Source organism: Rhynchophorus ferrugineus, unplaced genomic scaffold, assembly GCF_030347505.1.
Source record: "Rhynchophorus ferrugineus isolate W39M unplaced genomic scaffold, kcgeb_rfMv2 rfM1, whole genome shotgun sequence".
Lineage (NCBI taxonomy): Eukaryota > Metazoa > Arthropoda > Insecta > Coleoptera > Curculionidae > Rhynchophorus > Rhynchophorus ferrugineus.
This window is the reverse complement of record NW_027472580.1, coordinates 13629402-13643579: the sequence shown is the minus strand read 5'-3', so window position 1 is coordinate 13643579 and position 14178 is coordinate 13629402. Positions and strand designations below refer to the sequence as shown.

The window sequence follows — 14178 nt, the reverse complement described above, 5'->3', positions numbered from 1 at the left end:
GCAGTTAATAAAGCGAAAAACGTTTATTCTTCCAAGTTTCTTAGAGGGCATCTATGAAGAACCAACTTATAATATTCTAACTCCATACATCGCAGCGAGGAAGAGGATAACTTTTAAGGATAACAATAATAATCTTGATATTACATGACCTAACCATGTTTGAGCACTTCTTTCTTATATTGCTAATGTAAATTTTTACCCAATATTATTAGAAGATATAAATTTAGAATTTTCATGCAGATTTATGAGATTACATTTGGGCAAGAGAACTGAAACTAAATGCTGTAAAAGAAGACTACAAAGATTATATAGTATACGACAAAAATTCAAATATGTAAATAAAGAAAGGTGGTCAGAACAGTTCTTGAATATCCGACAGAAATACATCAAACTAAAATATATTATTTAATTATAAATTTCAAAAAATTATTTTACAAATCGATCAATTAAACTAAATCATCTAAAAATCAAGTATATAAACAAATAAGAGTAACAAATTTACTGATTATAATGACTAGGTTATCACAGTTCATTGAAATTCATTTTCGAATATGAATATTTAATTGTTCGCTGTTGGGTTTGAAATATAAATACAAGTCTTCATTATTTCCATATCTCTTATGGCTTTATTACATACGTGAATAATTCTACAAAAGAGCAATGGCTTATTTAAGGCTTTACTCCAGATTCTGTTTCTTCTTCATTCAATAATGTTATAGACAGTTTATTTTTTTAAAATCTTTAATTAGCTAAAGTGACTCAACTATTCTCACCCAAATTTATTTACATGAAACTTTATTACATTTTTATTTTGAATGGCAACATAAAATTTGATACCACCGAACTAATAAACAAGGAAGACATAAATATATTTATTTATTTTTTATATACATGTTTAATTGGTCAAATTGATATTTTAGTCCATCTTACATTCAAAAATAGCGCTTAATCATACTCTGTGATAAGTAGTAGTGTATATTGGGATAAGTTGCAAATAAAAAGCGAGACTAATTATTCATGATATATTTACTCTTATTATTATATTACAATCAAACATAATTATAAACAAGTAATCTTTATACATATAAAATAAACTATGTCGAAACTGTTTAATGAATGAAAAGCGCCTTTTTTACAATTCAATTGTTATAAGTTATAACATGGGCCTAAATAACTTTGAGTCAGTAAGTTTGGCTTTTGTCCTCACCAAAATTTACACATAAGAAATTAGTCGGTATATTTACATCCGTATAGTTTTTCTCCACACATAAACTATTGCACCACGCAATTTTAGAGTTGTCCAGTCAACTTGAAATTATATTGCACAAATTAATCACCTATAATAAGAAAAATCATCACATAATCACTAGGATCACCGATTAACACTCGCCACTCTAGTAAGGTCTCCAAACCACGGCGTCACCGTTTTGCCCAGGTCCTCGTTGAGCGCCATTACTACTCAACACGCGGCTATGTCCATCGTCTTGTCTTTGAGCTGCAGCTGCACAGGTTCCGTTATTTAAAAGGAGGTCGGTAGTGCCGTTCATCTGTCTTTGGTTCGAGTTACTGGACAGATGATCCATAACCGTCTGTAGATCGTTGTGCGTCTGAGATGTGTGCGAGTGAAGAGTATGGAAGTTATGGGGTTGATGATTAGCCGCTGAATAGAGCTGCGAGTATAACAAACCGGGTAGTACCGGATATATCGAGTTGTTACAGTTACTGGACGAATAAGAACCTTGTGTCATGTTTTGGTGTAGCGGAAAGTTGCTGGTAGTGTTATTAGTGTGGTTGACGCTCAGCGACGATTGCGGCGTTAGAAGATCATCCTGCACGGGACTCTCGGCAGCGCTCGAGTTATCCGATAACGAGCGCGGCCCAGATATGGCGAAATCTGTGTGGTTTGTGGAGTACCGCGGTACCAACAGCGAGGACGTGTGTGAGGTTTGAGCGTGATTGGTGTGGTTTTGTGATATCAGGCCCAGATGTTGATCGAGATCGGTCGTCGACGTATCGGGGATCACTGAAAGAAAACGTTTTGTTGTAGTGTTGGTTGTTTATTTTGCTATTCATCGCAGCATCGCAACATTAAATGGGGAAAAACATATTTACTACTTACATGTGCTGACAGTGGAACTGGAATTGAAGGCGTCTTGAGTGGATGTTTGATCAGGAGTAGCTCCAGAGAAACCCAACGCTGGTGTGTTGAACTGTGTCGTGGAAGCTGTACATGAGCCCAACGTGCTTGGTGTGAAGTAGGGCGAGTAAGCACCAGCAGCTCCATAACCCCAGTGGGAATTCGTAGTGGTTAAACCAAATTGAGTCATATCTGGAACGAAATTAAATATTCACTTAATTGGAATTCTTTTTTGCTTGAGTGTACTTTGATCAGCCATATCTGTTGGTGAAAATGCGAGTCACGCGAGTTGGTATGACCTGCTGCTGAAATCTCATAAAACAACATCAGAAACTTAATTAGAGTAATGCTTATCTGTGAAATTGCAATTGTCGGTTTTGTTTTCGATTTAAAAGTGATGATATTGATAGCAATAACAAAGAACGGTATAAAGGATAAACCGATTCGAAAACAATGAATTGCAGAACTTGTCGGGCGATAACCCAGCTCAAACTCTGAAGGCATTTGTAGTTAAATCAACTTTTTCACTTTCCAGAACTTGAGATGTGATAAGAAAGATTCAAAAAGACGTAAAATGGCTTCCACATAAAATGTCATTTCGAATCGTTTCAACAAAGTGGTTCCAAACGCATAAAGTCATCGGTTGGCCCATGACACTTGGAATTTTCATTAGAAGTAGCATTTTTTAGGTACATATGGTGGGATTAGCAAGTTTCAGAATAACTTTTAAATAGTTTATTTAAAAGAAATTTAACCGATTGAACATTAAGCTTTCTTTATTCAATTTATAACATTCATTTATCTAAAAGAATGGGTAATTCCCTGCTATTAATTTGTGACTTAACTTATGTGATATAACTCATTAATTAACTTAAGCACATATTTCATGCATTAGTTAAATATTATAACAATTATTATTATTCAGAAAATAATTACCTTATATGATTCAATATGTATATCAATGGTTAAAAATAAAATTATGTAAACATCAAATGTAATTAATTATTATAAAATTCTATATTATCAATATTAATTTGAAACGAATGCATTACTAACTAAAAAAGAGTAATTTAACCATGTTAGTGAATCAATATTTTTATTGAGATGATTTGCCAAGGAAAAAGAAACGCGATGGAAAAAACAAGTTACTTATTTAAACACTTTCGCTATCATTAGCCGTGGATTTTGCGGGATCTCCAATTGGTCAGATCTATTAGTTGAACTAAACAATAATCTAAACTTTCCTAAGCATAATGAATGGAAATATATATAATCCTAAACGGTTTCTTGAGTACTTTTTTACCAAAAGTCTTTAACGGAAAACCGATTTTTTCACTGACTACATTGAAAAAGGAAGGGCCATCAACTATTACATAGCGCAATTGAAGCGCTATAATTGCGCCGTTTGAAGAATGAAATCGTCCGGTTTTTGAGAAAAAGAAACTGCTGTTTCACAAAGAAATTGCACCGTGTCACAAGTCAGTAAAAACGAAGACGAAAATCTATAAATTGGGCTTCGAATTGCTCCCTGATCCACCGTTTTCTCCACATCTGGCCACCAGCAACTATTTCTTGTTCTCAGATCTCAAAAGAATCCCCGCTGGGAAGAAATTTTCGTCGAATGAAGTGCTACAAAAATGGTATCGAAAAGTTAGAGGGTCGCTATAATCAGTGTATAGGGAACAGCTTGAAGGGAACAATGTGTGACTGGTCATGAAAACCCTATCTACTGCGACAGTCTCGAGCAGAAATCGTCATGGGTTATTCCAGGAGAGCCATTCACATCGAGCTGAAACGGAATCTTCATGGCCAGAGAAATGTCTGCTTGAGTTTATCATTTTTACATTAACGAAATTTAAATCAATATCAGTTAATTTTAATAGATCCGCTATCTAAGAAATCATGCGTATTATGATGAACAGAAACCAGAGAAATGAGAATTAGTTTCCCTAAGAAGAAGTAAAAAATCTCTATTACTCTATGGTTTACAGTTCAGTACATAACAGTTGTTCTTAAAACAATAACTGTACCAACATTCTGTATTTTCATTGGGCCGCCTAAATATTGAATCGATAAATTCAGACATTGTCAGAAGATAATTTTTGATAAAGATTATCCAGGTCATGTATACGAGGGAGGTCTGGTAAATAGTTAGCCTCATCGTCCGATGGTGCCACTATCGCAGGAGAAATTTATTGTGTTTTTAGAAAAATAAAGGACGAGCAAAATCGGTCGGTATTTTCCTTCCCTAGCAACCGTCAACAATTGTTTACACTTCGATTTGGTTTGTTTTTTGGTTCGGACGGTCTATTGAAGGTGTACAAGACAGCTGAGCACGTAGGCATCTCAAGAAATCATATGGATTATATCCTGCCTGAAATTTTGGACATGAGAGATCTCTAGTCGCGATGGGTGCCGCGTTTGTCCAATACGGACAACAAGCGCAACTGTAAAATAACTTTAGAGCATTGTTTAGGTTGTTTCGTGACCGTCCACGAAACAAAGGTTCATAACTGATCGGTACACAACTAGGATTTACAACGTGTGATCTACATCGACTATCAGGAGAAGGGCAAAACGGCCTAATTTGGCGAAGAAAAAGTGCTCTTCCACCATACCATCCCATTTTAATGCCACCATGACAATGCACTGGTTCAGATCTGTCCACGGCCAAATTGGTAGAATTGAGTCACGAACTGCGGCCCCCTTCATCGTCCAGATTTAGAGCCATGCGACATCTCTTTGTTTCCGCACTGGAAAAAGTCACTCGGCGGGAAGAAAGATTTTGTCGAATGAGGAGGTCATCGCCGCCACGGTGACCGACAGGCGGGTTTTCGTTTTTCTTTCGTAAGCTAAATAATAATACCATGTGAATATCTTAAATTAATTAACTGGAATGACGATCTCAAAATACCATCTAGAAAGTAAACAAAATAAAAGGTTCTGTCAACAGTCAAATTTAAGAAAAAATTTAAAAATAACTATGCTCTATGGTGGGTTTGAACTTTGATTGTCGTAAAAATATACCTACCACTATATACCAAGCACCAAAATAAAATATACGTAATTTTATTTTGTATTATATATTTTCAAGTAACAGGTACTCTTTAAAGCAGTAAATAAGAAAAAGACGACATGAACTATGTAATTTTATTTCTGAGAAATTGGCGTTTTTTCTTGTCGATAAAATCTGAAGAAAACATTATCGTCGCGGGCAAACAAAAGTGCAAACAACGGAAAGATAATCTTACAGTCAATATCGTTAACCGACCGAAAGGTTCGCGACGACTCCTTAAGTCCCAGAGGTTAAATAACTCCTATTTATAAGTATCTCCGAGTTTCGCTAACTTGATTCAATTTAGAGCAACTCGTTTTTACGGGTCCCCGGGGACGCAAATTCTAAATGAAAACAAAACCCATCCATTATTCGGGGCGAACGGTCCGATTTGAATCTTAACTAGCTGAATAAGTGATTTATGCTAAATTAATTTATTTGTTTCGTTAGCCCACAATTCACTCCGTTAGACAGTTAAATCACAATATTATTAATCTGACAAACAGATGCTCTCAACAGGCGCGCATTTTTTAAATTACGTTGGGGCTGATAGACAAAAATTAAATTTAGAAATACTCGTAACTACCAACTGCCTGTAAGCTTTGCAAAAGTCGTTTTATTTTTCTCGTATTTTCAAATCTCTTTAAGCTGTTTAAGAATATGCCCTTAAGAGCTTTATTTAAATTTTAAATAATTTTCACTGTAAATATATCCAAGTAAAACTGTAATAGCCGGCTTGATAGCGCAGTGGTAAAGGCGACGGGTCTGTCCACCACTGTTGCAATAGTCGTGGGTTCGAATCCTGCTTGGGCATATCCGTAAATTTACATTTGTGATTGTTTAATATTTGTGGTTTTCTTAGGCAAGAGGACAAAATCTCACAAGGAAAATGATCCATGTCACAGCAGTAACCAGGCTGGATAAGACCGGATGTCTTCTGGGATGATTACTGGAGTCGGCCAGTCTGTAGGCTTAATACCAAGGACCGTGGTTCAGAGCCCACGTTAAACTTTAGGTGCAGTCCAGATAAGCCCTAGTTGGTAAAAGGAGACTTTAAAATATATTTAAAAAAACTGTAATATAATTTGGATTTTTACTATTATTAAAAATATCAGAAATATCAATAAAATTTTTAAAAATTGTTTAGTTTTTCGAATAGACATAATTCAACAGACAAAAAAATGTTGCCTTTTTAGATTGATAGACTAATCACTGACGATAGAGGAATGTATGGAGAAGGCCCATACCGAATTTCAAGTAAATCAATTTAGCAGAAGTTGTGATATCATGGCAATTGTCTCAATATAATAAGAGGACACAAGCTTGGAAAATAAGAATTAATGAAAGTAAATCTGTACATGTGTAGTTCACCTATAAACAGACTGTACAAGTACCAATAACATTAAATAACACTATCATTCCATATAGCAACAAGGCTAAATATCTTGGAATGAATCTCGATGCAAAACTTCGCTGGAAGGAATATATAAAGAAGAAAAGAAAAGAACTGGAATTGAAATATAAGGAAATGTGTTGGCTAATTGGAAGAAAATCACAATTAACAGTACATAATAAATTGCTATTATATAAGCAAATACCAATACCTATATGGACATACGGAGTTCAATTATGGAAATGTTCTGCAAAGAGTAACATAAAATACAAATCAAATTTTTCAGAACAAAGTCCTGAGAGGTATTGTGGGTGCACCCAAATACTATAGGACTGATTACCTACATCGAGACGTTCAGATACCCACAGTCAGTCAAGAAATCAATAGAATTGCAAAAGGGCATGAGGAATGACTCCATTATCATACGAATGTTGAAATATTGCAGCTTTTGGATACCACCAGAACGGGCCACAGACTCAAAACAATCAAACCATCTGCTCTTGTGTATAATACTTATAATTTATTAGAATATACGAAATAAAAGTAAAATTGTTGTACTTACTGTTACAATTTCCTATGGGTGGCATTCTGAAGCCTGAGAGGGGATCAGAAGTGGCGAAAGGAAAAGGTCGTTGGCCAAAAGCAAAGTGAAACTGTTGCTGTTGCCCTAGAAAAGAAAGCACTAAATCAGACCTAATCACTGTTCTGTGCCACACTTATAAGGCTATAAATTAATAAAGAAATCAAATTATTTATAATGATGATAAATTAGTTTATATTACATATTGTTAAATTTTATTTGCATAATTTAAATGTCATGTAATTTGTAACTAGATTTGTCTATTAATGGGCAAAAGTATAACATGCTTGAAATTGTAAATAAAAGCCTTTATCCCATGTGTTAATATAACTTTAGTTAATGTCTCAAAGAATTTCCTGTAATGCCCTATTTTCTTACCTACTTATACTCTAAGAGAGATAGTTGATTAGTATATGTGTAACGATTGTTTTTACCTACGACAATAATTAATTAATAATTTCGTTTTTATAGAGAGAAAAAACCTAGCAAAAATACAAACACACCAGTTTGGGTTACAAGCATTAAACACATGACCAGGTCTACAGAATAACAGATGTTATTGAAAAAGCCTACGAAAGTAAAAAAGTATATTCAGCTATATTCTTAGATGTAGCACAAGACTTCGATAAGGTTTAGCATGAAGGCCTTGTTCATAAACTACCGATAATGTTACCAAAACAATATACCGAACTATTAAAATCGTACATTATAGCCAGAATGTTTGGAGTTAAACAAGAAGAAGATTACTCTACAATAAAAGAAGCTAAACCAGGTGTACCATAATGAAGTTATATATTACAAATGGAAAATATTACGATGGCTACATTTGTTAATGATACTGCGATAATAGCTGTCAGAGACAATAATAAAGAAACTACACGAAAATTACAAAAGGCAAGTGACAATATAAGTAGTTGGATACAATTTTGGAAAATAAAAATTAACGAAAGCAAATACATGTGCAGTTTACCTAAAATCAGACTGTACAAGCGCCGATAACATTAAATAATACTATCACTCCATGTAGCAACAACGCTAAATATCTCGGAATGAACCTTGACGTAAAACTTCGCTAGAAAGAACGTATAAAGAAAAGAAAAGAATTGGAATTGAAATATAGGAAAATGTATGAAATATAGGAGAATATATATTGAAATGTATTGGCTAATTGAAAGAAAATCACAATTATCAGTACATAATAAATAGCTATTAAATAAAGAAATACTGAAACCTATACGGACATACGGAGTTCAATTATAGGGGATAATTTGCAAAAAGTAACATAAACAAGATATAAAATCAAAAAAATCAAAAGTCCTGAGAAGTATTGTGGGAGCACCCAAATACTTCTGCACTGAGTACCTACATCGAGACCTTCATATACCCAAATCAAATCAAAAGAATTGCAAGGAGCATGAGGAAAGACCACAATCTCATGAGAATATTGAAGTAGTTACTGCAACTTTTGGATACCACCAGAGCAGGATACAGATACAAAATAATTAAACCATCTGATCTTGTGTAGTGTTGTGTAGTGAGGTGCATTTAATAAAAAATATAACAGTGACATGTATAAACATTATTTCACCAGAGATTGAGATAGAGCCGATGAGCCCTCCTAGTTATATACCTAAATTTAATTTAACATAAAGACAAATTGTAGGTTAATCGGGAACGGCTAGTAATAATGTAATAATTAAATAATAAAACATGTCCATTGAATAAATTTTAAGAAGAAGATATAATTTTATTATTTTTATATTTATGATATACGGTCCATGCCATATTTACAGATATCCCGATAAATGTTAAACAAGAGCTAAAGCAAGGTAATTTCAAAATAACTTCTAAAACTTGCATAGCTGATCAGAAAACAAATAAACTAGCCTACGTAATATTTTAAATTTTATTCAGTTTATTCAGTCTACTATATTTCCTGTCTTCGCCTTGCTGAATTTATTTTATTCTGTTTACTCTATTTTATAATTTTTTCATTCTTCTCTATTAACGATTTTTTTTGAATAACTCTCTCCTATACTACTATCGTGTTTTTATAGTCCTTCCACTTCTGTGTTCCATGTTAATATACGCTTATATATAATAATATATTAATAAATTTCATCAACATATTTAATTTTTTGCAGTTTTTGCGATTTTTCCTTAATTTTTCTGCTCTTTTGCTCACTTTTATTTTTGGGACTATTTATTAGATATGCTCATTAATGTATCTTTTTTCTACTAATTTAGGCATTTTATTTTCAATTTTCATTATTAGTTTGTTATCATTGTTATTTTCTAGTTATATTACACTGGTATTTTTTATGTCTAATTTTCCCTTTTACAGCCTATCCGTGTACAACCACATTGCGTTTCCCTTTTCAGTATGGATTATATTTTTCCTTTGCTTCATTTGCATCTTAACTGTAAAATTCTTAATATTCTGTTATTATTTTCTTCTGTGATCTCACCTTAATCTTCTCTGTATTATCTTTATTCCTCTTTTATTTCCTTCAACTTCTGCCGTATTTTTTGTTTAAATGATTCAATAGTGGCAATGCATATATTCTAATTCTTTTCTATGCTTTTTCCGGCCTATGCGGTTTTTTAGTTTTTGCCCTTAAAGGCACTGTCTCGCATTCCATACTTGATTTTTTCTCTTTACTTTCACTTATAGTATAGTTTCTTTCCCACTATTCATTTTTCGAATTACAAACACACTGCATTTCCTTTTTTTTTATCCATAGTATCGATTATATTTCTTGTTGGCTTTATTTTCGTCATGGTATTATTATCAATATTTAGTTTTTTATTTTCTTCACTAAACTCATAAAGCTCTTCTCTGAATTATCTTAGTTTCTCCCTTATTTCCTTGAACTCTGGTATACTTCCTCTTTAAAAGATTCAATAGTTGTTATGAGTATATTCCATTACACTTTTTGGGAACTATGGAATTTTTTTAGATTTTATCCTCCTCCTACCCTTAAGGGTATTCTATTCCTTTCTATGATTAACATTTTTATTTTACTTTCTTCTACGGTATCGTCTACTTTTTCACAATTCATTCATTTTTGAACCAATTAAAATCCAGTTTATTTTCGTATACTTCTTAATATTTATGAGTCATTCTGGCAATCGTGTGATTCTGTTTGTGTTATCGCAACATTTGCTACTTCCCTTTACTTAAATATCGGTTTCGAAAGGTTATCTGAGACCTCTTTAACTCCACACCACTTACCTCAATTATACTATTATGATATACAATATATATGAACGAATAATATATGATCTAGCATATTTTCTTTGGGTTCATATACATCGGAACACGATCGTTAGCGACACAACCCCAACAACAGCCATTCCAATCGAAACTCCATTAATATCCGCATCAATATCGAAACAAACCATGTGTTTTAATAATTTTCTCCTCGTTTTTTTTGCAGTTATACCGTTTAATAACGTGCAACTCGGCCCAACGGAAAAAAGTTCATTTCGCGATTGACTCGACCTCCCCCCTTCCCCCGGCCCCACCGTTCACTCCGGATCGCCTCCCCGCCTCCCCGCGCCGCCGAAACGTCCATCGTTAAATGCGACCGCTCCAAATAAAACGTCAAACGCAGACGTCGGCCAAAGTAAACAAATTTAAAATTACAATTCCTGCAATAATGAAGCATGTAAAATAATTACTGCATGGGGTCGGAGTCGGGAGAGGAGCGGCGGGAAGGCGGCGGAGGGGGCCTGCTCGTGTCGTTGGATGGTGAGGGGCAAGCTCGGTCGGCCAGGATGGAAACGGTTTAACAGGAAATTTAATTGTTTCCTGGGAGTGTATATTAATTAACGTCTGTAGCAGTTGCCATCGGGTCTGACGCCGGGAAGGTCCTGCTACATTGGAAACGGTTCCTTCGACAGCTGGACACTTTCCTGATGACACGTATTAAGTGGGGTGCGAAAGTTTCCAGTTGCTGCTGAATGGACGGTGGAAATTTCGCGTCCGAGCGACAACGTTTTTTGTTTCGGACTGTCTCGTATATGGTTGCAGTTTAACGGCTAACTTGTACTGGACACCGTGTTTGTTACAAGATGATATTCGCTCAAACAATATATGCAAACCCCGCATATAAGGAACAACTATTGTGGATTTTTAATATTGCATTACTGGCTAAATAAAATTACTATTATAGTATCAAAATTTTTATTATTTCTTATCATACACTTCTTCTAAAAGTATTCTTTTATTAAAATACGCCGGGCAATTCCAAGTCTCTCAGTCAAAGGCGATCACTTTTACAATAAAATATATTGTAACACACAAAGCTGAGCAAAATATAGCCTTGAAAGCACATTGAGCTCATGCCATCTTGTTGTCTATAATATATTGCCTACCGCAATTTGCAAATTCGTTTTAAAATAAGATATTATTTTCCTTCTTATTTTATTCTAGTTAAAAAGAGATACAATGTTGTCTGATACGTTCGAACATGTAACGGAATCAGTCTACGAAAGTCGTCCGGTTGTCAAAGGTCTGCTACATTTTACAAAATATTAGTTATAATAACTACAGGTTTATAAATCGGTAAATGTTATTTTAACGCTTTGCTTGTTTTGATAAATTTCAATTGGCTGCTTATTATTACTCTCATTTGTTACTTTGCAGGCCCCCTCATGCCAGTAAAATTAGTGATGCATTTTTACTATTACATTTTAAGTTACTGCGGTTTTATTGAAAATATTTTTAGCGTGCAGTTGCACTGCATATTAGTATGGGTACGTTCAGTAAAATATCTCAAAAAATGAAAAATATAATCTTGTATTCACCGAAAAAAAACCGTCCTCATACGAAACGGTGAAGATCATCTTGATGTTCTTCACCGCTTGATCAAAAACCAATATATGAAATGTATAAAAAAAAGTGAGTAGGTTCCTCAATATATAAATAATTTAATACGACTATTTCAGGAAATTCAGACAGGAAAGTATTCATATAAAGCTTAGAGATATGCAGCTCTTTCAGAGATGTAGAACATCCCTTCATACACTGTTGGGTAATATATATAAAAATGTAGATAACCCCCGAAACATATAATAAAATCAAGGAAGATATTTCAGAAGGGACTTTAAATCACTCATGGGAAGATGATAATAAAAAATAGTGTTAAGATAACAATAGTTGGTGGAAAGAGTAAACGTTGGAATAACAATTGATTAAGTTTTACTAGTCATGACATTTATTAATAATTCATTGTAGATATATTGATCTTCATGCTGGAAACAGGAATGGCTAATAACACCTTCGGTGTGGACGAATTCGATCAGACATATTGAAGAAAAAATTGATAAATCATGAATCTTGAACAAGTGTTAGGTATGTAGGAAATTAACAGCTCGGTTATTCACTTGAATGAAACTTTCTAGGTGTGTTATTATGATTCAATACTGACAATTTCTAAGACTGTATGATGAGAGTGGAAAAAACTAAAAATGAGTATATAATAAATATATGATAATTGTAGAAAATCATATTTGTAGAGTGTGAAAGATTTGTGTGCATTGATATGTATGTCAATGTTCAGAATATACATGACCATTTGGTTAAGTTGTGTCAGGAGAAAAAGAATAATAACTGTTTTGCAGATATAGCAAATGTGTTAAGAAGATTCAGTGATTAAGTCTAGTATATCAAGAAAAATGTATACAAGTAGCAACAGAATAAAAAAAGGAGAAATAAAGTATTATCAAAATTACTTTACAAGGAAACACTGCACAGAAGACACACAAGAACTGAACGTAAAATGTAAATATGCTCTCTAGTAAAAGAAAAATAATGTTTTTAATTTAAAATACGAAAAACAAAACTCTTTGAGTCGTGTATTTCAAATGGTTGATACAATATATCAACTGTTTTTATTTAAAATACAAAATTCAAGGAATTAATGTTCGGTATATTTATTATCGAGCAAAAGAAGAATTTACTTTCGTAAACACTACATTTTTAACAGTAGTATTAGATAAACAGACCCTTGTTAAATAAAACCTGATAAAGACAACAATATTTCCTCCGTTGAAGGATGGAAAACTTTTTGTTTTATCGTTTACAAGCTCACTAACTCTAACTCAAGTATTGATGTTTGTTATTGATCACCATCCCTGCTCGCAAAATAATAATATCATCAATATCTTTACTAGTACTGCTACTTCTGTTATTTCCTGGCCTTATTTCATGATTTTGAGTAGCTACATTTTGAATTCTTAGTCGTTCGTATTTTGATGCCTTCCGGAAACCAACGTATTTTGTAACTAGACTGGTAACGCGCTGCTAATATTGATTTCTCTATTGATTTCAAGTGAACATTTCTCTTCTAGTATTACCAGAGACTCAAATCCAAAATTTTTGTTGTGGGCTTTGCAAATATTTGTGAGCCTTCTGTGGGAATCAGCCATGATGTTTTTTTTTAGTATTTGTATATCTTATTCTCGTATTCTTAGTATCTATTCTTAAGGAAATTCTGGCCATTTAAAGTTTAACAGCTAATTCATGTAGAACCCAAGTATTGAGTTCATTTTGGGATCTAGTCTTCCATACATGATGTTCTAAAACTATTTTATGAACAATGTTTAGTACATTAGATTTTTCCAACGGGTAGCTGGTCAGCTATCCCTAATCGTAAAAACATAGGAATCAAATCAGATAACACCACATAATTTTGGTTCAGTCTCTATCGAATTTTGTTGACTTTACAAGAAAAAATCAAAATATGAGGGAAATAACCTTCTGGAATAACAATTTTCAGAGCGCAACAACTTTTAATTAAGCCGTATATATCTAGTATTCTAAGGATTAACAGTTTTGAAACCAGCTTTTGAATAAATACTACTAGAGATATATAATGCCAAAACCACCTATTAAGGAAAACAAAATTTACTTTTTCGGTAACACTATATTATAAACAGGAATAGAAGAAAAAATACTAGTAAACAATCGAGAAAACCCTACAAATGAACACTAAATTTAGGAGGGG

At 33.5% G+C, this 14178-nt stretch overlaps 1 protein-coding gene across 2 annotated transcripts in view; it reads right to left on the bottom strand.

Moving 5' to 3' along the window:
- Positions 1 to 1008: 1008 nt before the first annotated feature.
- The window catches only part of RunxA (RUNX family transcription factor Runt related A), a 69286-nt gene continuing 56116 nt past the window's right edge, over positions 1009 to 14178 (bottom strand). The window contains exons 3-5 of one of the 2 annotated variants that reach the window (XM_076417225.1): positions 7148 to 7267; positions 2120 to 2329; positions 1009 to 2023 (exon numbers count right to left, since the gene is read on the bottom strand). In XM_076417225.1, coding sequence (XP_076273340.1) covers positions 1395 to 2023; positions 2120 to 2329; positions 7148 to 7267 — 959 coding nt within the window. In that variant the 3' untranslated portion in view covers positions 1009 to 1394. The remainder of the gene's footprint in view (positions 2024 to 2119; positions 2330 to 7147; positions 7268 to 14178) is intronic. The other variant, XM_076417236.1, reaches the window with a different exon arrangement.